Raw genomic sequence first — 27,773 nt, forward strand, 5'->3', positions numbered from 1 at the left:
CAAGGATGTCCCTACCAGGTGTTCAGAAGGCATGGGCCAAAGGCAGCTGGAAGGTGGACCGTGACCTGATTGGACCATGCGATGGTTCTGTGACCTGGGGGGCATGAACTTTGGGGCTTTGATTTGGGCAGGGAAAACCTCGGGGCCTTCAGAGTCGGGTTTTCACCAGCCGTGCGCCAATACGGCACTGCTAATAAATTCTTACTTTGAGGAAATTCCAGGCCTCAAGAGTTTTGATTTTGTGGAATCCTGATACCCTCTTCAACGAAAGGGAAGTCAGGGCAAGCCGGACGAAACGAACCAGGCAGTCCTGAGCTAAACTGAGGGTGCTTGGTCACACATCTCGAGGTTAAATTTAGCACTTCTTGTCCTATTGCAATGTAACACCCATTGCGCTAAGGCTCCCTTTGCAGCATCTCCAATAATATCCCAAAGGTGTTTCCCTCCCCCCCCACACACACACCTGTTGGCACTCTGATTCAGGTGACTCTGAAGGATACAGATAACCCCCGCCCGCAAGTAGCCTCAACTACTCTCAGAACGCTAACAACCGACTCTTAAAGAGTGCGAATGACCGGATGACTGCAAAGAATATAAGTCTTTCCATTCCCCAACAGTTAAGTTAGAACTGAAGCAGCTTCTTGGATGAGAAGCAAAATGTTTTCAAGGGGGGAAGCAAGAAAGTCCAGGTGCCTTTTGGAAAAAGCACCTTTGGGATAATCATGACCTGGAGGATTGAGGAACTCCACAGACATCATCGTCATCATCTTTGAATGACCCCATAACCCCTTGTGGGGTGGAGTCTGGGCACCTGAATGGAGCTGAGCGTTTACTGGCCGGATGCCCTTCCTGTTGCCAAGGTGGAGTTATATTCGGCAGATATATTCTCATCGTGCCCAGAGAGGGAATTATCTGCCTCTACCTAGGATCCAACTCACAGCCTCCTGATTGTGAGGCGAGAGCTCCACCTCTAAGCCACCACCACCCCACTCAAAACTCCACAGACATCTCCAGTAATAATCCCCCTCCATTCCCAACCCTGTTCCCACTTCTGACAGTGGGGTACGGTACCCGTGGGGGGTCGGACTGCAGAGCCACAAGGTAGTTTTCCAGGGCGACCCGATGGCGCTCATCCAACATGGCTTCTACATGGGCCAGGTGAGTTTCCACGAGTTGCTGTTTTTCGCTAGCAGCTTCCTTCTCAAGGGACTTGGCCATCGTCTGGAATCTCTGGAGAAAGATGGGTGTGGAAAAGGATCTTTATTAGCTGGGGACAAAGCGATCGGTTCCTTTCAAGATGCTTTTGGGATCCATCGATTGCAATAATGCCTGTCCAATGACAGAAATCCTTCTTAAGTTGCGCTCCGGAAGGTACGGCCTGTGAACTCCTTAGATCAAGGGTGTCAAACTCAAGGTCCAAATGGTTAGTTCTGGCCCACAAGTGCCTCAGCCCAGCGCAGGCCAATCGGGCGCCAATTTACAACCTGCTGGCAGCCATCCAAGCCGGAACGCGGCCAGCGTTAGATCCGCAGGGCCGACCTGGCGCCCATGAGGCGCCGCCCCAGCCCTGCCCCCTGGGCGCATGCACAGGTGACGAGCACGTGAGGGCCTGGTGGCCCCGGGGATTGTGTTGACTGCGATCTGAGCGCTGCATTTTCACCCAGGACTCCGGCGCTTGCATGCTCGCCGTCACCTGTGCGCGCGCCCATGGGGCAGGGCTGAGGTAAAAGGGAAGGCCCGCGGGTTGGATCTAAGGCCGGGCACAGGAAACAACACACTCCGTGGACCAGGTTCACTGCTCGACTTGCATGCAGCGGCCTTATTGTTTGAGGGCAGGAAAGAAGCCTTCAACCAGACATGTCAAACACAAGTATTTATACTGTATATAAAACAGCACAGGTAGTTCTCGAGTTACGACCACAATGGAGCCCAAAATTTATGTTGCTGAGTTTGTGTGTGTGTGTGTTTGTGTCTAAATAACAATTCAACTCTTGGAAGCCCACAAATCTTAAAATTGCCAAGGAGAAAGATTGGTTTAATGAGACAAAATGTCCTTAGTCCAATATCTATTAAGTGAAAACAGAGTTTCTGAGCCTTAATCTAGTTGTAAACAATTTCCACAAGGCCTCCTCCTGTTAGTTTATAAAATCTACTAGCTCGATAACCGTCCTTCACTACGAAACTATGTGGTCTGGCTTAGTTTTTGGGAAGGAAAATAAGAGGGGAAAAAAAAATTCTGCCTCTGCCTACCAGCATCCATCGGTATTCCTCTGGCTAGCGTCCTGTCAGTGTGTGGGAAAGTTGAGGGCTGCTTGGAAACTGAAACAGTATTTGCTGTGTGAGCAAGGAGTCAGCAAGGAGCCTGGGCGTGGCTTAGCTCAACTGTTCTGTACTAAAGCTGCTTGGTGCTCTGAAACTAAAACTGAAACGCCTCTCCTCTGCTTCTGTTTTGCATTTGGAACAGATTTCTTTTCAGGTGGGGAGGGGGAGTAGAACTCCTTAGCATCAGAGCATGTTAATAATAATAATATACAAAATACTAATAATATACAAAATACTAAGCTCTGATGGTCATTTTGAAAAATCCTTTCTTAGTGAGCACCTAGAAGCCAAGAGGAACATACGTGCCAAATTTCAAGTTTGTTGGCTTTACGTTTCTGGAAATTTTGTGGTGATGCATCAGAGGTATTTCGCTTTTAGATAGATTAGATAGACAGACAGACAGACAGACAGACAGACAGACAGACAGACAGATAGGTGGTGACTGACCTGCATCAGGGCCTGCCTCTCTGCCTTTGGCAGGTTCTTAGCTTGGATCTCTGCTTCTTCCCATTCCTTCTTTACCTAAAGAGTTTGGAAAGATCAGAAACCCAGTTCAGGTGGGCCTGCTTGACTAAGGACCGTGGAGTGTGGCAACTCCAAAATCCAAATACCCTTTCCCCCCCCCACAGAATTTCCACAAAACCTGATCAGAACTCCTAATTAATTGCAATTTAACTTTGCAAACCAGCTTAGGGTGTGTGTGGCTTTTTACTGCTATAAGGAGACAAAACAACAACAACACCCCAGCAAAAAGAAGAAAAAAAACGGGCTCAACAGGAAAACCCACAAATGAAATCAAATGGCAAGAATGCAGCAGGATTGAGGCGGCCGAGGAGTCCCATTGTAGCTACAACCCAACAGGACTCACTCGATCCATGCGGTTACGGTGTCGGATCTCCAGCTGTTCTTTGGCTTTCTGGAAACGGGCATGTTCGTTGTCATCGGCTGGGGTTTCAAAATAGACGTCGACGTCATCGGTGGGCAGAGGAGTTGGAGGAACTAGAAGAGGACAAGAGGGAGGGACTCATTAGGTCAGGGGTCTCCAACCTTGGCCACTTTCAGACTTGTGGACTTCAACTCCCAGAGTTCCTCAGTCCACAAGTCTGAAAGTGTCCAAGGTTGGACACCCCTACACTAGATCACCTGTTCTGGTTTCTGGGCTTGCTTCTGGTTTAGCTTGGGCCAAGATTCTCACTACAGGTAGTCCTCAACTTACAACAGCGACCATTCCAAGTTATGGCACTGGAAAAAGCGACGTACGACCCGTTTTTCACACTTACGACTGTTGCAACATCCCACCCCCATGGTCAGGGGATGAAGATTCCAACCCTTGGCAACTGACTCATACTTATGACAGGTTACGGGGTCCCAGTTTCCCCTTTTGCAACCTTTCTGATAACCAGCGTCAATGGGGGAGAAAACCAGATCCGCTTCAGAAACGGAACCACCGCAGGGATTCGCTTAACAAGGGTGGCACGAAAGGTCGTTAATCCGTCGCTCAGAAATGTCGGGCTCAATTGAAGCCGTAAGTCGAGGGCTACCTGTCATCTGAGAGTAAAAACCTTCCATCCTTCCTCTTTGGAACTCAGCCAGTGTTGTGAAGCCCATGAAACTGCAACAGAGGTCTCCAAACGTGGCTGCTTTTAAGACTTGTGGACTTTCAACTCCCAGAATTCCTCCTCCTGTCATGTTAGCTCAGGAATTCTGGGAGTGGAAGTCCACACGTGCCAAGTTTGAAGACCCTTGAGCCAATGCACTTTCTGGGGAGGGGGCAGAGGAAGATGTCCCTTAGTTCTTTCTCGCTCTCCAACGGTAGTCAATCTTGAAGATGGGTCAGTTAACAGTGGGGGCTGCTGATAACGCAGCCCTCTTGCTTCCCCAGATGGGCCCTGCTAAGGACCGCAATGCACAGGCTAGCCAATTAAAATGTCCCACCCGCCTCACCCTCAAAAGGAAAATGGACTGGATTTGACAGTTCAATCCTCAAGAAATTTTGTATTTCAGGCTTCCTAACAGCCTTATCGGGTGATGGTAGACTAACACACAGGGACACAAACAAGGTGGTGCAGGAAGGCAAAAGAAAGCAGAACAAGGTGTTGTGAGGAGGTTTTGGGTCCCAAAAGTGCTTTTTTTCAAGAAGCAACTGGACTTTCTAGTTTTTTTTCCCCCCCTTTGAAGACGTTTCGCAGCTGAAGAAGCTTCTTGGATGAGAAGCGAAAGGCCTTCAAAGAAAAAATAAGCCCAGCTACCTCTTGAAAAAAGGACCTTTGGGACCACCATGAGCTGGACTGAGAATCTCCACTAGACATAATATTTGGAAGCTTGTTAAAGGAATTCTCTAGAAGCAAGGAGACATTTTCTGACAGTGGAATAGCTTGTCTCCTGGAGTTGTGGATGCTCTATCACTGAAGGTCTATGGAGATTCTCAGTCATCAAGGTCAAAGGTCTCCAAATGTGGCAACTTGAAGGCTTCTGGACTTCAACTCCCAGAATTCCTCAGCCAGCAAAGCAAAGCCATGTTTGGAGACCCCTGATCCAGGTCATGGTGTCCCAAAGGTGCTTTTTCAGGTGGACTTTTTCTTCTGAAGGAAAAAAGCACGTTTGGGACAACTGTGACCTGGATGAAGGAAAATCTCCGTCAATTTTTTAAATGACAACTGGCCAATCTGTGTTATCCATCCGGGAAGGTTCGGTGTTATTTTCTTACCCCTTTGCCAGCTTGTAATAAGGTGTATCTGGTCTGAAGGCATGCATGTACTCTGAAATTCAGAGTAATTAGCATTAAGAACCGCAGCGCTCTTCAGATTCCAGCTGAGAGGCCGCTGCCTACCAGGAAAGCCCATTTCAGCATCAAGATGCCTGGTGCACGTTTATAGCAATAGCAATAAGAGACTTATATATCACTTTACAGCCCTCTCTAAGCCGTTTACAGAGTCAACATATTGCTCCCCCAAAATTTGTGTCCTCATTTTACCCACCTCGGAAGGATGGAAGGCTGAGACAACCTTGAGCCTGGTGGGATCTGAACTGCCAAACGGCAGTCAGCCGGCAGTCAGCAGAAGTAACCTGCAGTACTGAACTCTAACCACGGCGCCACCGCGGCTGCCTATGCCATTAGAAGTGGCTAATGTTATTGGTCTGGTTGCCTTGCAGGGACGTAGCAAAAAGGGATAGGTGGCTTAGGTTTTTAGTTTGGGGTAGGGGAGGAAATCCTGACTAGTTATCCATGTAATGGATTAGAATTTAATGGAAGAAAAGATTCCATACAAATCCAGATGCCACAGATTAATCTGCACTTCACGACCACCAACCTTTTTTCTTTTTCTTTTGTAAGTCAACTTACTTCGTTAAAATTGATCTGCTTTCAAGCGGAGGAAACATTTGAGCGCTCTATTCATAATAACGCACCGGCTACTTTTTGGATAATAATTTGGATGAGGGGCTCAAATGGTAATCTCGACCTGGTGCCTGAACCCATAATATTTTCACTCCAATGTTAAAAAAGAGTTAAAGAGGAAAATGACACACCCTGTACCTAAAAAAGAAAAAGCAGCTTTCTCTCTCTGTGACCAGGAACACAAATTAGATTTGCTTGTAAATTCCGGCCCCAAATCCTTTGGGGACGGACTAAAACTTTTTCTCCAAAACAGCCAGAGTTTTAAATCTCATCCTTGTTATCAGTTCAATCCAATCAAAAGCATTTGCACAGAACCCATTCTGTACACAGGACTAAGGCTGTACAGACAGAGTGCCAGCCATGGGGAGGGAGGGAAGGAGGGAAGAAACGAAGGAGAGTAAGAGGAAGGAAGGAAGGAAGGAAGGAAGGAAGGGAGGAAGGGAGGAAGGAAGGAAGATTTAGAGATGTGTATCAGCAGTTTTAGAAATAGGAAGAAAGGATCTAAAACAGTAAAAATAGAAGTACTGGAAATCAGCAATTGCCTTTTGAAGATACGTATCATCTTCTTTTTAGCGACCCTATAATCCCTTGCAGGGTGGAGTCTGGGCAATTGAATGTAGCCGGATGCCCCTTCCTGTCATCAATGCGGAGTTTTGTTCAGCAGTTACATTCTCATAGTACCCAGAGAGAGAAATATCTGTCTCTACCTAGGATCGAACTCACAGCCTCCTGATTGTGAGGCGAGAGCTCCACCTCTAGGCCATCACACCACTCTGCCTTCTGAAGATAATGACTGGAGGAAGCCTTCTGAGGTGGATTGCTGTGAATGTAGTTTGCTTCCATTAAACCTATTTATACGATACATATTTAACATATCATTTTTCTTTGATTTTGTTGCTGACGTTCTAAAGGTGTGCCACTTATCATTCTTAGGCTTCAGCAGTATATAAACCCTACAAGTAATGATAACAGCAATACATAACAGTAATCTAAAAGTCAGTAAAAACGGTGAGAAAACCTCAGACAAATCACACAGAATCATCAGACGGTGAACCATATTTCGGTCTCAGAAATATGAAGCAGAACCTGGAGTTTGCAAGGAAGACCCATAGGGAAAAGCTTTACTGAAGAAAAGGGTGGAAGAGATACACGAATCCCACGAAGAGGCGCCAAGGAAAGGGACTGGAGTGGGAACAGCAGATCAGCCCCAAACTTTTAACCCTCTCCCATGGAACCCAGAAGAGGGTTTGCTAAGCCGGGGCAAGAGACGGGAGAGGGAGACAAGGCCGGCTCCTCTGGCTGCAGAAGCAGAAGCTGAGCCTAAAGCCCAAAGCAGCACAAAGACAAGGAAAGAACTAATGCGGAGCAGACACCAGGATCCATAGGACAAAGCTACACACACTCTTCCTTTGACCTGGTCAAGGAGGAGAAGACAGACAGAACAACAAGCTTGCTTCGAAGAGCACCCAGGGCGAGGCTGAACTTACTCATCTTTTTACACACAGCCATACAATACTCCTCTGACTCAAAATTGTTTCGGTTGCCTCCGCAGCCTCCATATATAAAGCGAATGCACTTTTTCTTGTACATGTCGAAGTACCAACGAGGCATCACAGCCCGGCAGGGACCGGTCATCGCCTCCTGGGAGCAGACAGCTGTGTGGAGATGGTTAGAGCATCAGCTGGTGGCAAGCAAAGCTTTGCTAAGCTAGTTCAACATCAGTGGGGGCTTTAGGTCCGTGATGGCGAACCTATGGCACGCATGCCACAGGTGGCACACGAGCCCCAGCCAAATTTACCTGCATTGCGCATACGCGCGCTTCCCAGCTGATTTTTGGCCCCTTTGAGGCCTTTATCGCCCTCCCGCACGTGCCGAAACGGGCCCATTTTTCGGCCTCCAAAGGCTCCAGAGGCTTTCCTCAAGCCCTTGGGAGGACAAAAATGGCCTCCCCCAGGCTCCAGAGGCCCTCCAGAGACTGAAAATGGGAACTTCTGGTATTTCCGGAAGGCCCGTTTTTCGGCCTCCCGAGGCTGCAAAGGTTTCCCTCAAACCTCTGGGAAGGCGAAAAAGGCCTCAGACAGGCTGAAAATCAGTTGAGAGGCGTGCGCATGCACAGTGCAGGTAAGGGGGAGGGGGTGCACAGTGCAGATAAGGGGAGGCAGGATGCATTGCATTGTGGGTGCTGGCATGCCCACACGCTATCGCACATGCACGTGTTTTCGGCACACCACAACAAAAAGGTTCACCATCACTGCTTTAGATCAATCTTGGTGGACATTCACCTGGAGCTCTGAAGATCTCTAGGTTTCTACTCAGCTCTGGCTCTCACTCAACCTGACCTGCTTCACTTCTCAAAAAGTTAGGGTGGAAGAGTTGGCAGGGCAGCACTGAAGCCAGACAAGACCCACTGCTTCAGCGTAGCCCAGGGGTTGGCAACCCGCGGCTCTGGAGCCGCATGTGGCTCTTTTATCCCTCCGCTGCGGCTCCCTGTCACCGATTGGTAAAAGGAAAAAGGACGCCGCACTAGGAGGAGACTCTATGGTAGGTGTGTGTGTGTGTGTGTGTGTGTGTAAAAACCGGACTTCCGGTTGGCAGGGGAAAAAGAATGCCGCACTAGGAGACTCGATGGTAGGGGAACTGGACTTCTGGTTGGCTCCAGAATTGAATGGGAGGGTTCTGGTTAGGACATTTGTGGCTCTTTTTGAATGTTTAAGGTTGCCGACCCCTGGCGTAGCCATTCAGTTCCCACACAAAGCATTTTTATGCAGGAGAACAGACTTCCTGACAATTATTTCTAGTTTATTCTCAACTAAGAGAAAGTTGGGGACCACTTCGATCATCCAACTTTCTAAAAACCTAGGTTTTCATTTTCAAAAGTCTCTAAGATATTTACCACCTCTATCTGCCAGCAATGATTTCTTTAGGGAAAAAAAATCATGCAGTTTAGGGAGCGAAATGCAATGATACCGAGAAACCAGAAGACCTATTTTAATCACCCGAAGCAGTCACAATGGGTCAACTCAACTGCATTCAAAGGGCTCTCTAGGAAACATTTATTAAAACGGCTATTAAAGTCAGCAAAAGGCAGCTTTTTGTTGTTGTTGTTGTAGGTTAAAGTCTAGTTAATGAATTGCTGCGTTGAACGAAGAATGCTTCCGTAGCAGAATTTGATATTCGGAACGGACAAAGAGTAACCCGTTTAAAAGACAAGTCTACACACTGCAACAAATGCACTCTAATTAGCTCCCCATTATTCAGCAGCTGAAGCTACCTGCAGGTTTTGAAAAATGGACAAACCCAACAAAGAGAGCTTTTAAGCTCTCTCTTAAAAGAACAGCGCCAACATGTAAGTTGCAGTTTAGCATAAACTTTGTTCTTTGCAGACATGCTATTGAACAAAAGCATCTGTTGAAAAGCAGCAGCACGCGTTCTATTGAAGGTATTTCTTTGGGAAGCACAATGGCGACCTGCAAGATTAGTTTTAAAAGTGTGTCATTTATTAGAGCTGTTTTTTTCCTAGCATTCCTTTCCTGGGAGAAAATGTGAGCAGCTTTTCAGGGGACCAATTTGTAACATTTCTGCAAAAATGGGGCTGCACAAATATGTAATTTCTATATAGCCCCAGGAAAAGGGGGCTTGGGCTAAATTGATAACGAGTCCTTTTTGGGAACAGGAACTATAAGTCAGCTGCCTCCAAAGCAGGAAAGGGTTATCTTCAGTAAACAGTGTGACAAGATTTTATAATCTGCTGACCTGCTTGAAAATTAAACATTCCATGAAGGAAAACTGGAAAGGCAACTTAGGGATTGCAAGGATCAAGCGATAATTGTTGCGACAGACAGAAGCTGATTGAAGCTACAATGGGACCAATTACCTTTCACGTCGTTCATGATTTCCTTCTCGGATAAAGTTCTCTCCTTACTTGGTGCAGATGGAGGCTCTTCGTTGTAGTCTTTGTAGCTATCGTAATAATAATCCCGGTCTACTACCACCTCTTCTTCGTTTTCTTCTTGTTCTTCCTCATCGTCGTCATTCAACTCCATGACTCCTACCGTGAAGTCATCTGTATCTGCTTCGGTGGGCAATTCACTAGGAGAGGCAGGAGGAGAACGCAATGTGATGAAACAACATTTTTTCTCTCTCCCAAATGTTTAAATGCACTGCAAAACCATGGATGGAGATCTTGACCACAGGTCTAACGTTGGCTTGATAACCTCTATGTTAGAGGTTAGAGTCAGTGGCCTTTTAAACCATGAGGTCAAATAAGACTTTTACAAGATGAATTGAAATTCCATGCATATTCAACAGCTACAAAGAGGTAGTGTCAACCCATCAAATATTTCTATGGTCTTTTAGAGAAAAGGAGGGGGGAGCAGTGTGGCAGCTGCATTCCATAAATGTTTTGAAAGATAGTAACTAGGTGACTGAAGTTTCTACCCGCAAAATTCTAACTGGAGAGCATGATTGATGACTCTTAGCTATGGATGTGTCCCATTGGAGAATATGAATTATGATACACCCAGAGGGTGGGGAGAAAAAAAAAAACCAGGGTCAAGGGTGACAATGAATGATGTGTCTCAGAGTCGGCTACACCCAGGCAATGCCGGACTTTTTAACTCCCAATAAATCCTTTTTGAAGTTTTGGAAATTTGGCTTGAGACTCATGATTTAAATGGGGTTAAGTGATAGAATCCTGACAGGTAGTATTTCAGTTCAATTTCTTTAATGAAATATCAAAGAGGGAACAGATTCTAAGGGTCTTGTTTTTCTCATAAAATGGACTGGATTGCGTGTCTTTTGAAACAAGACAGTGTCCTGAACAGTGTCTTTTGAAGCAAAAAGCTGGTCATGGTACTCCAGATACCATATTCCTGATTTAGGAGAGTCCATTTGCCTCATTCTAAGGGGGAAATGGCAAATGGATCATACCATTTTTTTCTTAATTAAACTCAACTTCTCTTTTCTGCTCCGCCCAGCATGAAAAAAAGAGTTTGATAAAACATGGATATTTGACCCTATTTGTTGCTACCTTTTGTTACCATCGTTGTCGTCTTCCTCCTCCTCGTCTTCATCCTCTTCCTCCTCCTCCTTAGAGAGAGCTTCATCTACAATTTTGGCCTGAGGGCAACACACATATTCTGTGCCGTGGAACTGGTCTACACCACAAGGCAGCAACATCCCGTAACTGTGCAGGATCATGCCCTCGGTTAAGCAGGCCTAAAGGAAGCAGTAAAGCCAAGAATGAGAATAATTTCCCCAGATTACAATTACCAGATGCTACACAGGAAGGTGGGGGAAAAAAATCTGACTTAAGAATGGGAATTGAGAGGCGCTCAAGAAACGGGATGTAAATTCAAGGTTGAGACAGACCTGCACTAGAAAAGCGGAAGGAAGGAAGGAAGGAAGGAAGGAAGGAAGGAAGGAAGGAAGGAAGGAAGGAAGGAAGGAAGGAAGGAAGGAAGGAAGGAAGGAAGGAAGGAAGGAAGGAAGGAAGGAAGGAAGGAAGGAAGGGAGAGAGAAAGGAAGGAAGGAAGGGAGAGAGGAAGGGAGGGAGGGAGGGAGGGAGGGAGGGAGGGGGAGGGAGGGAGGGAGGGAAGGAAGGAAGATATAGGGATGTGTATCAGCAGTTTTAGAAATACAGTTTTGGAAAGAAACTGTAGAAATCTGGAAAAAGAAGGTAGTCATATAACAATTCCTAATTTTTTAGTTACTTCTTCCTTCCAAGAAGCATAGATAAAACCGTATCACCAGATTTAGATTCCAGTTGGTCTTGGAACAAAAGAGTCTTATGGAAAGAGAACCAAATTGCTCTACAGCAAACATGACACTTAACAGCTGAATAAGCAATTTTTGCTTATTAACCAGGCGAGACGGGGCAATTTGAACCTGTGTTCACACTTCAAAAGGCTTCGGGTTATTTTTAGTCATCTTTCAGAGCTAATGCTGATTTCTTTCCAAGGAAAAAGACACCGTTTCTAACTGTGATTTTCAAGCTTTGCCACCCACTGTATCTCCTGGGAAGATAGGTAGGCGTGCTTGTGGTACCAAAGCTTACCTCTTTTGCCACAGTGTGCCAATATTGGTGACTTTTGCACACGTCCTTCCGCTCCCGGTGGAAGAAGCGGCACTTTTCAGGAACCAAAAGGACATCACTGACAAACTCACCCACTGCAAAATAAATAAATATGAGAGCACATCAAATATGGTTTCTACTGCAAATACTGACCTCAGCTTTCACTCTCCAGCTACAGATGATGCTAACATCTCAGCAAAGGTACCCTTGTTATTTTTGAACACACCTCAGAATATTAAAATGCAAAACTTTTGTCGTTTTATTTCTATCTCAACTGCGTATTTTAGATTAGGTGTGACTTTTTTTTTTTGCATAGATATTTTTTTTATTTTAATATATATTTAAGTATTGAATACATGAACAGGGTGGCATCTGGATATCATTCATTTTGATACGAAATAATAGTGATAATATTGACAATTTTGATAATCTTAATTACGTTAATCATACTCACATCATAATAACATTATAAAAAGTACAATTAAAATTGTTAACATTTTAATATTTGCTCCATCATAAATCCTTCATCATTTAATTATTCAGTATTTTAATACACAAAACTAATGTTGTTTAAGTGTACATAATACAATAATATTTCAATTTCTGATCCTTTCATAGGAATATGCATAATAATTCCTCCCTCTATTCTAAATTTTAATAGCACAAACCTTATAGGCGTTTAGGCGTATCTTAAAACCCTCAGTTCTTTTCCCAAACACAAAATGGCTACCTGAATATGCGCTTTGAAGCGATGAATTTTAAGATACTGAGGCATTTGGTTTTTCTAAAACAAAAATAAAAACCCCAAACCTTGCCCATATTTAATATTTTAGTTGGAATTTATTTTATTCAGAATAGAATTTTATTTAGAAACTTAGTAATAATTTCCATAAGGAGGTTTAAACATTAAAGACTCCAGGTTTAGGTTTTAGCTTTAGGTTTTTTAAAACCTTTCTGATAACATTCAGCAAAAATTCCCATCTCACAGTCTTCCTGGTGATTTATGTATTTATATCCCACCATGACTAGTTTTAGAAATAACTCAAGAAGGTAAACATGCCCAACACACTTTCCTTTTCCTATTTTCCTATTTTCAATCTTGAAAACATTTTCAGTTGGGCTTTTACAAATCTTGATCAAAAATAAATAAATATTTTCAATTTCCAATCAGGCTTTGTAATCCAGTCCTTTAAATAGGATAAGCTGACTAACGTAAACACAACAGTACCAACATACATTCATTCACTAAATTAGGGAAACTGGCCCTCCCTCTCAAAAAGTAATGAGGGAAGGGAAGGGAAGGGAAGGAAGGGAGGGAGGGAGGGAGGGAGGGAGGGAGGGAGGGAGAGAGGAAGGAAGGAAGGAAGGAAGGAAGGAAGGAAGGAAGGAAGGAAGGAAGGAAGGAAGGAAGGAAGGAAGGAGATCGGACAGAAAGAAACAGAAGAAAAGAGACAAAGAAAGAGAGAGACAAAGAGAGAAAGAGAGAAAGAAAGGAAAGAGACAGAAAGACAGAAAGAGAAAGAAAGAAAGAAAGGAAGGAAGGAAGGAAGGAAGGAAGGAAGGAAGGAAGGAAGGAAGGAAGGAAGGAAGGAAGGAAGGAAGGAAGGAAGGAAGGAAGGAAGGAAAGAAGGAAGGAAACTAGCTTTATATGCGATTAAGCAAGATAGAAACCATTGCAATAAATGTTTCTCTTTGAAAATAGAAAGCAATTGTTTCCAAAAAGAACAGAGAAAACAAATAACCAGATTTTTTTCTTATTCAGATACATGAAAAACCTGAGGCCTGCAAACTGTTCAAAAGCAACATTTTGTTCCTTTCTGAGGGTTGCTAGGAAGCATCAACACAGCATACAAATCTCTAAAACCACAGCACAGCCATTCCTCTTTGATACTGCCAATATACCTAAGAACAGCATTTCTTCCATTGATGTTCCTTCTGCGCTAATACATGGCGCATGAGGTTTGTTTCCTATAGTAATATCCTTGGAAAAGGATTAGAGCAGATGTGGAGGTTGATAATCTCCTTTCTGTTATGTAGGTGGAGACGCCTAATTAAGTATTGGGAAATTATGTTTGTGGGAATACACACACACCTCTCTTCGGAAAGCTAAGGAGACAAATTGCACCATGACTCTCCTCGACTTACGACTGTAAATGCAACCTGTCCACCCTGGCTGTAAGTCATGATGGTTGTAATTTGGGTGGTCAAATGACCAACCTGATTCTTATCATCTTTTGTTGTTATTGCAGCAGTCCTTAAACAAATGGGGTGGTCATAAAACAGCTGCCAAGGTCATTAAACCACAAGCAAGGTGGAAAACCATCTGTAAATATGTCAGGTTTTGACAAAACTGTTGTAAATGGGGATAATCCTTTTCTCAGAAAAAAGTTAACTTGGCCTTATGGGCATCAAAGCGTACATTTTTAAAAACTTCTCCTATTTATTACTTTTTTTAAAGATCATGGGTAAGAATGCAACACACCCCACAATTTTAGGCCTTCCTGGTTTATCCCCGTGGCAGGCAATATTCAGCCACACAGAGTTATTAACCAAAAAAAAAAGTCCTATAGGCAATTAATGCCAGTTGCCAATGCTAGAACAAATTAAACCAATTTGATGTAGTACCGATGGTGTGCTTAAATATTTACAAAACTCTGTTAAGAGAAACACCATTGGAAAGATCAGTATGCACTAATCATGCTGGTGCAAGGATTATATGTACAAATGTTGGCAATGAAAATAAGTCAGAACAGTAAATCAAGCAGGTACACCTCATGTTTTTAGGAGCCTAATTGGTTGGGAATGTCACTTTTCCCCCTTAAATGTATGTTGCATTTATGTTGTGGTTTAATTCTTGTTAGCTAGTCAGTGTTGCATTAGTGAGATGGGTGGCCATATAAATTGATAGCAATAGAACTTAAACTTATACACCGCTTTATAGTGCTTTACAGCCCTCTCTAAGCGGTTTACAGAGTCAGCCTCTTGCCCCCAACAATCTGGGTCCTCATTTTACCCACCTTGGAAGGATGGAAGGCTGAGTCAACCTTGAGCCTGTCAGAATTGAACTGCTGGCAGCTGGCAGAGCCTGCAATACTATATTTTAACCACTATACACCTTGGAAAGAAGGAAGGAAGGAAGGAAGGAAGGAAGGAAGGAAGGAAGGAAGGAAGGAAGGAAGGAAGGAAGGAAGGAAGGAAGGAAGGAAGGAAGGAAGGGCAACAGCACTAGCAATAGCACTTAGACTTATATACTGCTTTACTGTGCTTCACAGCCCTCTCTAAGTGGTTTACAGAGTCATCCTCTTGCCCCCAACAATCTGGGTCCTCATTTTACCCACCTCAGAAGGATGGAAGGCTGAGTCAACCTTGAGCCTGGTGGGATTCGATCTACCAAATTGCAGGCAGCTGGCTGTCAGCAGAAATAGCCTGCAGTATTGCACTCTAACCACTGCGCCACCAAGCCTCTGATATAAATATAAATAAATACTTACCAAGGCATTTGAAGGGTACAACGATATAGGTATGGCCCTTGCACTGTTTCTTCCCCTTCTTACACCAGTTTTTAATGTTGACTGGTTCATTGGCTTCGACCACGTTGGTGATCTGAAGGTCTGGATAGATCTAATTTTAAAAATAAAAATGTGAAATGAAATAAGGCTAGGCAATAAAGGAAGAAGGGAGAGATTCCAGCAAGAAGAAAGGAAGCAGCAAAAAGAAGAGCCTCAATAAAAGCTTGATGATTGCCCAGTCAGTAACTTCATCTCATTACTGCTAGATGTAGGAGGAGGAGGAGTGGCAGAACGAACCTCGGGGTGGCGTTAAAAAAGGAATCAGCCTAGAATCCCTATGTAGTCACAAGCAGACTAAATCCAGCCTTGAATTCCATTATCTAACTCCAAGCAAGTGTTAGCCGTTATTTGAGAAGATTCTTGCGCCTAGGCTGTTTAGTAATAAATCAATTTAATTGGACCTTCATATGTGGATCTGGTCTTTTGCGCCTGATGTTACCAGAGCGGTATACTATTGGGCTTGGCCTGGCTATGCCTGGAAAAGAGCCCAGTCAAACACAGGGAGCAAAGCACCATCATTATCTGCCCACCCTTTTTAAGCTCTTAGAAGACACAGCTGTAAACAACTGGCTCTTTGTTTGTTTGTTTTACTTATTTAGGAACTACCCTTAAGTAGCCTACAAAGCCAGGGGACCTAAGATCCCAAGAAATGTCCTGCCAAATGCTTCAGAAGAGTTATAAATAAAGCCACCAACGCTTCTGAACTTTCACTAAATGGAGAACTCGCTAGCCAAGGTGGACACAGATGTCCCACCTCACGAATGCTGTCCAGCGCTAGGAAAACCAGAAGATCCAATCAGTTCAAATGGGGATAAAGATATATCACAAGCTTAAGTTCTCTGGAAGAATCACCCTCCTCTTTTAACGATCCCATAATCCCTTGCGAGATGGAATCTGGACAGCTGAAATAGAGCTGAGTGTTTACTGGCCGGATGCCCTTCCTTTCACGAATGTGGAGGTTTTTTTCCCAGCAGATATATTTTCAGTATGCTCACAGAGACAAATATCTGCCTCTACCTAAGATTGAACTCACAGCCTCCTGATCGTGAGATGAGAACTGCACCTCTAGGCCAATGGACCATTCTCTATAAGAATCTGAACTATTAATGGTCCAAGCAATTTGGCAGCAGATAAAGAGTCAATGGAATTTAAGGTGGGCTGGACTTAGATCCCTTGGGGGCGCAAAGGGGACTTGTGACTGATGATGTATTTGGCCCCCCTCCCTTGGGCTCAGCCTGGTCATACATGCTTTCATATGCAAGGGAATTAAGTCCAGGACACGGAAAGGGTTTTCAAGTGGATGTTTCAGAATCATACTGCAGAAAAGACCAAATAGTAGGCGCTGAAGTCACAAATTTCTCCGATAAAACCAGCTGCAAAAGACACGGTCGTTTACCTCTTGGCAGTACTGCAGAATCTCTTCCTTCCTTCCAAAGCAGCTTTTTGTCCCGGAAGGATCGGTCTCCCACTTCCCAGTCTGGATATTCACATGCATATTCAGCTTTCCACAGAACATGGCGATCTGAGGCTCGGCCACAGCAAACCCAATGCCACCGTTGGCTGCCAGTGCCTAAAATGGGAGGAAGAAACCTTCTTTTATTCGCAAGCGATCAACTTTGGCTTGGATGCTTGAACAGAGCTGCCATTGTAAAGCGAGTACAAATGCCACCTCAGAAACAGAGGAAAAGGGTCTCACATTTCATAGCCAACTTCTTGCAATTCAACATGGTGAGCTCTACGATTTCTTTCACCTTTAACCCTGAGGGTTAATGCCCTCATCCTTAGCGCTTACAACACCACAATCAGATTTAGATCTGGGTACAGTACTGACTGCTAAATTCTTGCTCGGAACGACTCAGCCTTTGGGCTCCTGAAAGCACTTATGCATGCAACCACCATCTGCATCAAAACTGAGCATCCAGCATTTTTATTTATTCCAAAGATCTGTTGGACAGATTTATACACTGCTCCCTCCCCTTAACAGCTCCCCGCAGATTACAATACAGCTGAAACTTCCATAAAAAAATCAGCATTTAAAAATGACAACTATAAAACAAAGACACAAAACCACAAAAATTCAGTACAGTCAAACAGTAGCATTAAGACGCCGGGGGGGGGGATAAATACAGTTTTGAACCTAACCCCCCCCTTCTAAATGGTAATGAGAGGCCGGGTTCGTCTCTAAAGAACAGTTTTATTTCATAGGATAGGTTCTGGAACGGAAAGCTGAACTAATCGCTAATATCAAATGTATCTGAACTTGGAACCGGGAAGAAGTGCCCCGCAGATGACAGAGGTCTGGACCCACATTAAAAAATATCAGTCTTGTCTAGCCATATGGATAGAAAACAGAAATAAGAATGGATAAAGATGATTGTATAGAAGAAACCTCAAGAAAGCAATACATAGATAGAAAAATAGATAAAGGTAGATAATAAATAAGAATTATAAATAAAGACAAAAACTATTAAGAATATGTACAAACGGATGATGGAAATATGGATTAATACCAAATGTTGATGCAAATACTGTTGAAAATGTAATCAAGATGTGTACTGGTGGAAAACAATAAAAATTATTTGGAAAAAAAATAAAAAATACCAGTCTTGTCAAGTGCTTCCATGTGCTTCCATGTGTATACGTAAATGTGTGTGTGTTTTACAGGTATGTGGATAACTTAGTAATTTCTGAGCTTGGTTGTTTTCTTACAGACGAGACAGTGGCTGGACCAAAGTCACCCAACTGGCTTTCATGGCTAAGGTGGGACTTGAACTCATGGTCTCCTGCTTACTAGCCTAGTGCTAAACCAAGGGGTGTCAAACTCAAGGCCCGGGGCCAGATTCGGCCTGCGGGGTGCTTAGATCTGGCCCACGGGGCTGCCATGGAAACAGAGAAGGACTGTCCCACAATGTCTCTACCAGCAAAAATGGAGTTCGGGAGGACCATGTGTGGCCCTCCCGAGCTCCGTTTTCACTGGCAGAGGGTTGCAGGACACAGCCTAAAATGGAGTTCGGGAACCGGTTTTTGCTGGCAGAGCATTTGGGCCACCACAAGCAGCCCCCCCTGACACAAGTTATGTCAAGCTGGTCGTGCCACCCTGGCCATGCCCCATCGTCCCCCCCAAGGTCAAACACAACCCTGATGTGGCCCTCAATGAAATCGAGTTTAACACCCCCGTGCCACCCAAACTGCCTCTCTTTTTTAATTACTCAAGTCTGCTCATCTTAGTAGTTTAAGGGAAGGTTGTAAACCACGAAAGGATTTTCCACCTAGGTTACCATTTTCAGGACCCTTGGAGTCTCTGGTGGAACCAACAGCAAACACAAACAAGCTTTGATTCCAAGACTTTATTTCATCTCGAAAAGCACTGGATTGCTCATTCATGCACAGGAAATTGTTTATTTTATTCCAATATGATCTATTTATCTTTTCTATTGTTGCCTGCACCTGCCCTTTGGAACACACAGACACACCCAAAAGACAAGATTGTGAAAGTGTTGATTCTGCTACCAGATGTGGGGGATCCACATGCATGAGCAACTATCAATCTCAGTTTAGCCCGTGAATCTAAAACCTTTAGTGGTTTTTTTAAAAAAAAAACCGTTTGGACTCTCAGAAGCTAAATCTTCTCAGGCTGCCTACGAATTTTCTTAAATTAGAAGAAATCTGCTTTTAACCCACACCACCAAGAATATCCTTGAATTACCATTTCAAGAAAAACAGTCCCAGATTGCATTGGAGGAAAAGAAGGAAGTGAAGAAACCTCAAAGGTACAGAGAATTGTTCGTTTTTTTCCTTCTTTGTATGATGCTCAGAAAGTATATTCGGGGAACTGCAATTTCCCATTTTAATGCAGAAACGTTAGCGTTTAGGTTCAGGATGAAGTCCACCCAGTGGCAAAAATTGTCCAGGCATGGGAGATTTAGCAGCAGAACAACGTGCATTACCCAGGAACTATGTTATTATTAGATTTATTATTGCCTTCCCTATAGCTGATTTGAGTTCTGCGGCTTCCATTTGTGTTTTGCAATGACCATGCAAAAAAAAAAAAAAAAAACCTCAGAAAAAATGGCTGACAATGCCATCCCTGGACCCAGGCAAACCTCTACCCATGGACAATCCACCCTTTTCACCAACTCTTGACTAGAAGAGCCCCTTCTTAATGCCTGAAAAGCCTTTAGATGTCTCCTCTGATGCCTTAAGGATTATGGATTAAAAGGAATCCAAATTCCGAAAAATGATAAATGAAGACTGCTGTTCTGGGCCTCAGTTTCCCCATTATAATTCTCCAATATAGTTTTGAACAGCTGCCCCCAAAACGTAACGGTAAAGAAGAAAGAAGCCTTCTGATTTCTGCCTTCAAAGCTTATTAAAGGTAAAGAAGCTCCGGACTATCTCATAACATGGGAATTATTCTATAAATCAGGGGTCTTCAAACTTGAGATTTGAGACTTGTGGACTTCATCTCCCAGAATTCCTCCTCCAGTCGTATTAGCTCAGGAATTCTGGGAGTGGAAGTCCACAAGTCTTAAACTTGCCAAGTTGCTATAAATGGTTAAATGACAGATATTGAGGTTAGAGGAGTGGAATTAGATGAAATATGGTCTATTAGGAGAAAGAAAAACAGATGAGTAAATATTTCTGGCAGGTATATAATTGATATAATATATGTTATAATATGATTGATGTTATTGCATATTAGTTTATATATTAATATTAGTATGTGTGTGTGTGTGTTTGTGTATCTCTCTCTCTATATGTGTGTGTGTGTGTGTGTGTGTGTGTTTTCTTAAGTTTTCGTGGGTACTTACATGTATGATATTCAGCTTTGTTCAGGTATTTTCCCACGTCATTGTAGTTGTGCTTTTAAAGTTGTAGCAACATTTCGGCAGAATCTCATTTGCCATCATCAGGCTTCTGTTCGAACACAGTACAGAAGCCTGATGATGGCAGATGAGATTCTGTGTGCTACAACTTAAAAGCACAACTACAATGACGATGACGTGGAAAATGCCCAACAAAGCTGAATACCATACATATAGATAAATATATATATATATATATATATATATATATATATATATATATATATATATATATATATATATATATATATATAAATCATAATGACAATGTTTGCATGTTTGTATGTCAAAATCTTGGATACCTAGAAAGCACATTGTTCAAAATAGAAAGGAAATGTATGATATAAAACAATAAAAAATATTTCTAAAAGAAAAAAAGCTTATTAGATGGATCTTTCCATATGTTGCTCTACTGCTGTACAGGCCTAGAACCACCTGGAATAATCCAGACACCAAAGAGCACACAAGCACCTACAGTCCTCACAGCATGTTAGCAAGCAAATAAAAATGTTTTAGAAAGAGTGGGTGGAACAGCATTCGGTGCCAACAGAAACAGGAGACAGGGTGTGTTCAGAATGTTAACCTTGGTACTCATATGCTGCATTGTGCAAAAATAGTCCTGGACTTTGAATTATAGCATGCACAGTGTTTATATATTCTATTCCAAAGGGTCCTTTTTCTTTCTACATTAGAATGCTACTTCTCTCTGAAGGTGCTACCTACATGGTAAAATAAAAAACAGGAAGCGAAGCAGTCAGTCGACCTATTTGCTGTTCTTCCAAAATATATTCTGAACCAACATAAGCCTTGTTCAAACACACTTTTGAACGAAGATGCTGCATGTTTAAACATTAGAGTTGTAGTGTTTATTTTTGGCCTCTCTTCAGCTCATCACCACAGAAACCAAAGGAAAGGTACCATTCTCCCTCAGATTGTTCAAAGAGTTCGCATCTCATTGGAGACGTGTTGCCATAGTGACATTTTTAGAGGTTTATTCACAAGTGAATCAGCTAACGTAGTCACTCATCCTCAAGATGTTTTAATTACCTAAAGAGAACAAACAGGTTCATGGGTACCCCATTCACTGCTGGATTCCCCCCCAAAAAAAAAAAGGAAATCAAAAAGAGCTTTTGAGTTGTTGAGTGAAGAATCATCCATAATGAAGGTATACGTGGAACCAATGCCCAAGCTGTACATACAGGGCATTGTTTAATTTACTGTTATTCCACCTGTGTTTGAACATAAGAAATGCATCAGAAGTATTGCCTTCATAAAGCCTACAATTAAATTTCTCACGATTTATGAGCTAGAATCTCTGGGTTATACTTCTGATTATTTTATTTTCAATATTTCGCTTTCAAGGGACTGGTTTTACAGCAGGCCATTAATTCTGGGTGCTTGGACAAGTTTTCACTGATTTACTGGTTCTAGAAACACGTTATTTCCATTAATGCTTCAACAAGATTCTTGTTATTACTGTTACTAAACTAACTGTCATGAAGAAAGTAGCCCATTGCAAATGAATTATTGTGGACCTTTCTTGGACCAAAGAAATGAAGTTATTATTTTGCCAGAGCAAATATTTAATTTTTGTCCAGAATTAAATAAAGATGCTTAGGGGACTGGAGGCTAAAACGTATGAAGAACAGCTACAGGAATAGGGTATGTCTACTTTAATGAAAAGAACTAAGGGTGTCATGATAGCAGGATTGCAATATCTCAGGGGCTGCCACAAAGAAGAGGGAGTCAACCTATTCGTAAGACAAGAGGCAATGGAACCAACTTAGAAATGAGGAGAAATTTCCCGACAATTAGAATAATTAATCACTGGAATGGCTTGCCTTCAGAAGTTGTGGGTGGCTCCATCATTGGAGGTTTTTAAGAAGAGATTGGACAGCCATTTGTCTGAAAGTCTCCTGCTTGAACAGCTTGTCTCATAAAAATATGAGAAAAGCAGACAACACTCCAATTATATGATTTTTCTAATGGAAAACCTTCATTCCATCTTTCTACATAACATCTTTGGAATCCCTCCTGTCCCAAAGGGCTTCTCTCCTGGAGAAAGCAGAGGAGGGTTTTTAGACATGCATATTAGGAAAAACTAGTTAATTATCTCTAGAAGAACTATGCTATCTCTTTTCTACAACCAGATCTACTTTCTTTTAGCTGGATATGTTACGTGCATTTCATATAATAATTGGCTCTGCCCTTAGGGAGAAGAAATATAATTCATATGCTCTTTTCTTACAATTCTTGCTGGACTGTAAGATCTAGATTATTTATCGCACTCTGAAAAATGAAGGATGTGCAACCTATTTGACAGTGATACTAAAAATGATTGAATCTGCTGGTAATTTTTGGTGGTAGCTATAAAGAGATAATGGAGTAATTTCCAATGGAATGGGATACAGGGCTGCTCTGTGAGATAAGGAAATTAATAGAAACCTACATCACAATGCCATTTATAGTAGAAGCATGCAAAATTAAAAATGGACTACCCATCCTGGATTCTCCCTTCGGCTCAGTGGAGAACGGTCAGTTCAAAAAGAAGGGGTTGAGGTAACTGTCGATTAAGTTTTGTTCTTTTTTGTTTGACAAATATTCTTACAGTTTTAGCCTGTCCATTGTATTCATAGATGTGTGTTTCATCTATTTTTATATGGCTCTTGAAAATAACCAGTAAAGCTATGTCAGGATTCCAGCAGTTACCCCCATTTAAATCATGAGTCTCGAGCCAAACTTCCAAAACTTCAAAAGGATTTATTGGGAGTTAACAAATCTGGCACTGCCTAGGTGTACCCTTGACCCTGGTTTTCCCCCCACCCCCTGGGTGTATTGTAATTCATATTCTCCAATGGGACACATCCATAGCCAAGAGTCATCAATCATGCTCTCCGGTTAGAATTTTGCGCAGTAGAAACTAGTAACTAGTAACTAGTTACTAGATAGTAAACGGTCACCTAGTTACTATCTTAGAAAACATTTATGGAATGCAGTTTCAGTTTGCAAGCAGTTGCACTGCTCCCCCCTCCCTTTCTGTTGGCAACTCTAAAAAGACCATAGAAATATTTTATGAGTTGTCAAGCTAAACGTGAATTTTAAAACTAGTTTTTTTTCCCTAGCACAGTCATCATGGTTCTGCTTTGATTTTAATTTCTTTCAACGGCTAGACCGAGATTAGGTTAAGCCAAATCCTACCCATGTAATCCTCAATTTACGACTACGGATGGGAGCAGAACCTCCATTGCTAAGCCATGCAGTTAAGTGAGACGTGACCAATTTTATGATCTTTTTTTGCCGCCATTAAGTGGATCACCCCGGTTGTTAAGCGAATCTGGATTTCCCTCGACTTTGCTTGTTGGAAGCCAACTGGGAAGATTGCGAACGGTGGTCATATGAGGCCATGGGATGGTGCAACTGTCATAAATACAGCACATGCTAGTTGTCAAGCCCCCAAATTTTGATCATGTGGCCCTAGGGAGGCTTTCAATAAGTGTGAAAATTGGTCATACGCCATTTTTTTGCAGTGCTCTTCAAATGGTCATTAAATAAATGATTGCAGATCAGAGGCTATCTGTACAGCATGCTATATTTAAAGGTAGTTTTCCCATATGAGCAGTAAGATGCTCAGAGGATTGCAATGTTTTCTTTCTCAGCTGTCACATTTCCAATAGAACTTGGATGCAAGTTCATAGAGAAATTGCCAAAAGAAAAGGAGAGTCAAAGCAAATGCTCAATTTGACATCTTCTAATTGGTTAAATATCAGAATTATATTGAGAAAAATGTAGCTATGTCACTACTTATTTACATTATTTATGAGTTGGCTGACAGCAAGCTCTCTGGATGTTTAGAGAAGAAAAACGATTGAGAAATGCAATACAGCAACAATAGAGATGTGTTGGCATCCCAAGTAAAAGAATGGAACACGAAACAATAGCATTAGCACTTAGATACTGCTTCGCAGTGGCTTTACAGCCCTCTCTAAGTGGTTTACAGAGTCAGCCTCTTGCCCCCAACAATCTGGGTCCTCATTTTACCCACCTCAGAAAGAAGGAAGGCTGAGTCAACCTTGAGCCTGGTTGGATTCGATCTGCCAAATTGCAGGCATCCGGCAGGCAGCAGAAGTAGCCTGAAGTACTGCACTCTAACCACTGCGCCACTGTGTCTCATAGATCTAAAATTGTACAACCTAATTGAAAAGGGGGCTACCTAGGACTGATTAGTGGGGACATGAAAGGAGCCCCCAATTGGGTGTCACCCAGGAAACGGTGATGTAGCTAATCCTTTCAGCCCAGAAGCACTTTTGCTTCCGACACAAAAGCAGCAGCAACCTACAGCTAAAATGCTATTAAGAGAAATATCAGCTAATCATCTCTAGAGGGCGCTGCATTCCCCCAGAGGGGTACTCACACAGACAAAGCCCTTTAACACAGGGGTTGCAAACCTTTTGGACTTCAGGGACCATCAAACTCGTAATTTTAAATCCCGTGGACCACAAATATGAATTTTGACTGGCGGTGGCTGCAGGAAAAAAAGTCTGCAGGAAAATTTCCCACCCCTTTTTCCTACCAACTAATCATTCTTTATTTGGGATCGCACGATACCGTCTCTAGCTCCATTCTCTGGGGGGGGGGGAGAGAGAGAGAGAGAGAGAGAGACTTTTGGCTTCATGCAAGGAAAGCAGCAGAAGTCTTTCTTTCTCTCCCTCAAACTCCGCCAAAATGAGTCTTTGCTGGCACAGCCTCTTGGAGCGGGATGCCTTGCAGGGTCCCAAAGACTCATTTCTGGTGGAGTTTGGGGGAGAGAAAGAAAGACTTTTGCTGATTTCCTTGCGTGCAGCCATAAGCAGAAGAAGAAAGAAGCGGAAAGAAGCAGCCCTGTGGCCAGGGCAGGTGCGTGGGGCGAGTGGTGCAAGTTCACCCCCTCTGCCCTTTCCCCCCTCCCCTCACTACCTGGGGTCTTGTTCGCAATGCAAGTGACGCAAACCTTGTGTTCCTGTGGGCCATGTGGGAGGTGCAGTCTTGTGTTCCTGTGCAGCCTGGATTAACTGCTTTTGGGGGGTGCTTTGGGGGTGCCATTTCTCTGCGGACCACCAAAATTTTCTCACAAACCACCAGCGGTCCCCAGCCCACTGGTTGGCAACCACTGATAGCAAGTTAGTGACTGTACCTCATTTAAAGAAGGCATCTGAGGATAGACTCAGGGCCCAAAGCAGCAGCAATAATGGCACCAAAGAGGAAAGGCCATACAATATTAAAACCCGTACTATGAGTACCTATAAACAGGCAAAGCCAAGATGAGAACAGATTTTGAATTTATACTAAGCATTTACTGATAGGTCAGACAAAACTCATTTTAGCCCTTCTTGTCGCATTAATCAAGTTAAGACATTCTTTTATGAGTCAGAAAACAAGCCCAAGCTGAATTAGACTTTGTACCAAGAAATGCTCCTGAACTATTGAATTGTACTGAAGATCTCTTAGAGAAAAAGTCATGAATTTTAACTCAGTTGGGTTCAATCCAAGACTCTTCGAAGAACCAAACAACCTTCAGATCTCACTTAAACATATTCCTGTAGCGTCAATCCATTTCAATAAACTGAAGATCCAGCAATGTCTTTATTACGTTGACATAATTCAGGCTTTTGGGCAGTCCCAGATATATTCTTCCATTAGCTTCTCCCACCCCATCCCTTCAAAGAAGACAAAAATCTGATTCCCGTGCTTTCATGATCCATCTCTACCCTACTAGGGTAGAGGAGAAGAAAGCAACCCTTATGTTTATAGCGGTTGTGCAATGGTTAGAATGGTTAGTTAGGCTAACTCTGCTCACTGCCAGCAGCTCAATCCTGACCAGCTCAAAGTTGACTCAGCCTTCCGTCCTTCTGAGGTCAATAAAATGAGGACACAGATTGTTAGGAGCAAGATGATGACTTTATAAACTGCTTAGAGTGGGCTGTAAAGCACTATGAAGTGGTATATAAGTGCTGCTGCTATCATATCATTCACAAGACATTTAAAAAAAAATAGATTTATGGCTTCAGTTCAGTTTGCCAAATCCTTTTAAAGTAACCCCGTTTAGTAAAAGGTATGAATAGATAAGTACCATAGTTTTAGAATCTTGCTTGGTAATTTCCAAGAAAGCTTCACTTGCACTTTTAACAGTTCCATAGTATTTTTTTTTTTTTTTTTTTGAGGGGCTGGGTAGTGGTTTCCTAGCTATTTTTCCTGTTTTTTTTTTTTTTTTTTAATTTAACAGATAGCTCTGCCCTGAACTCCGGAAGGCTGATTAATGCCCGACACAGCAAGCAATGGATCTGCAGATGAACAGTTCATCCAAGTTTTATTGCTTTTTTTTTAAAAAAAAAATCCCACATTACTGAAAATTACAATACGATACATGGGGAAGCCATCCAAGAAAGGAAGAATTATTATTAGCAGTCAGATCTGGAAAAGACCGATAACACCGAGCCAGTATTTGCTTCTGAATTTAAATGGCAAACATCAGATGAGTCATCTCGAGCTTTGCTTTAAAATCCCTTCCCTTGATTTCTCTACTAACGCTATGGGTTCACTTATGATCAATTTTAGAAAGCCTGAAGGCAGCGGGATCTAGCAAATGAAAGCTATTAATTCTAAAATTTAAAGCCTTGGGCAGCAAGGGTGAGTTGAATGTGGTTTGAAACCGTACTCTAGAGAAAATCTTAGATAAACACAACAGTCTCTGGGCATTTTTTTTTTTTTTTATGAATGAAAGCTTACTGTCGTGCGACTACAACTCAACATTTCTTAGTAGGCTTCACTTTGATGGGTGTACACCTCAATATGGAATTTTTTTCTCCACTACAAAAACAGATGAAGATATAATATACAAGGCAGTATTAACATCAGGCTTTTGTTTCCTTTTAGTACAGCCATTCCACCTTAGGGGTAGTCCTCGACTTGCAAACAGCTGCTTAGCAACAGAAGTTAAGGATGGATCCAAAAAAGGGGACTCACAAACCAGATTGCATGTTCTGAAAGTTATCCTCCCGCCCACAATCACGTGACCTCATTTTGGGTACTCTGCAACTGACCTGCAGTTATGGCCATTTGTAGCATCCTACAGCCGCATGACTGTGATCTGCTATTTACTGGCCAGAAACCACCACCCCACCCATTATGGACAATGGGTTTACTCAACAACTACGGTGTTTGCTTAAAGACCACCATCACAATAGAAAGCATCCTCACATATTGCATTATGGGGTGGTATGCTGGCTTGATAGCCGTGGATAAAAAGACATTACAGAGGGTGGCGAGCACAGCACAAAACATTGTGGGCTGTTCCCTGAGACTACTAGATCAGGGGTCCCCAAGCACCGGGCCCCAGACCGGTACAGGTCTGTGGAACATTTTCTACCAGGCCGCCGGTTTGCTGGGCGCCGCCATCTTGTTTTGATGAGAAAGTGCTTCCGGTGAGCTTTTCCGATTGGAAAGCGGCGTTTGGGTCCTGAAGGAATCCTCGCGCCTTAGTTTCATCGAAGGGGGGGACGGCTTCAAACAAA

The 27,773-nt window shown here is 42.9% G+C and overlaps 1 protein-coding gene across 4 annotated transcripts in view; it reads right to left on the reverse strand.

Moving 5' to 3' along the window:
• The window catches only part of APLP2 (amyloid beta precursor like protein 2), a 65,740-nt gene that overhangs the window by 17,240 nt on the left and 20,727 nt on the right, over positions 1-27,773 (reverse strand). For 2 of the 4 annotated variants that reach the window (XM_026678618.2, XM_026678617.2), the window contains exons 2-10: positions 16,758-16,931; positions 15,284-15,413; positions 11,775-11,887; positions 10,749-10,936; positions 9,594-9,808; positions 7,207-7,374; positions 3,191-3,321; positions 2,770-2,844; positions 1,072-1,230 (exon numbers count right to left, since the gene is read on the reverse strand). In XM_026678618.2, coding sequence (XP_026534403.1) covers positions 1,072-1,230; positions 2,770-2,844; positions 3,191-3,321; positions 7,207-7,374; positions 9,594-9,808; positions 10,749-10,936; positions 11,775-11,887; positions 15,284-15,413; positions 16,758-16,931 — 1,353 coding nt within the window. The remainder of the gene's footprint in view (positions 1-1,071; positions 1,231-2,769; positions 2,845-3,190; positions 3,322-7,206; positions 7,375-9,593; positions 9,809-10,748; positions 10,937-11,774; positions 11,888-15,283; positions 15,414-16,757; positions 16,932-27,773) is intronic. The other 2 variants (XM_026678620.2, XM_026678619.2) reach the window with 1 other exon arrangement.

This window comes from Notechis scutatus, chromosome 7 (genome assembly GCF_049901735.1).
Source record: "Notechis scutatus isolate UNSWTSFEM ecotype Mainland chromosome 7, rNotScu1.2, whole genome shotgun sequence".
Classification (NCBI taxonomy): Eukaryota; Metazoa; Chordata; class Lepidosauria; order Squamata; family Elapidae; genus Notechis; species Notechis scutatus.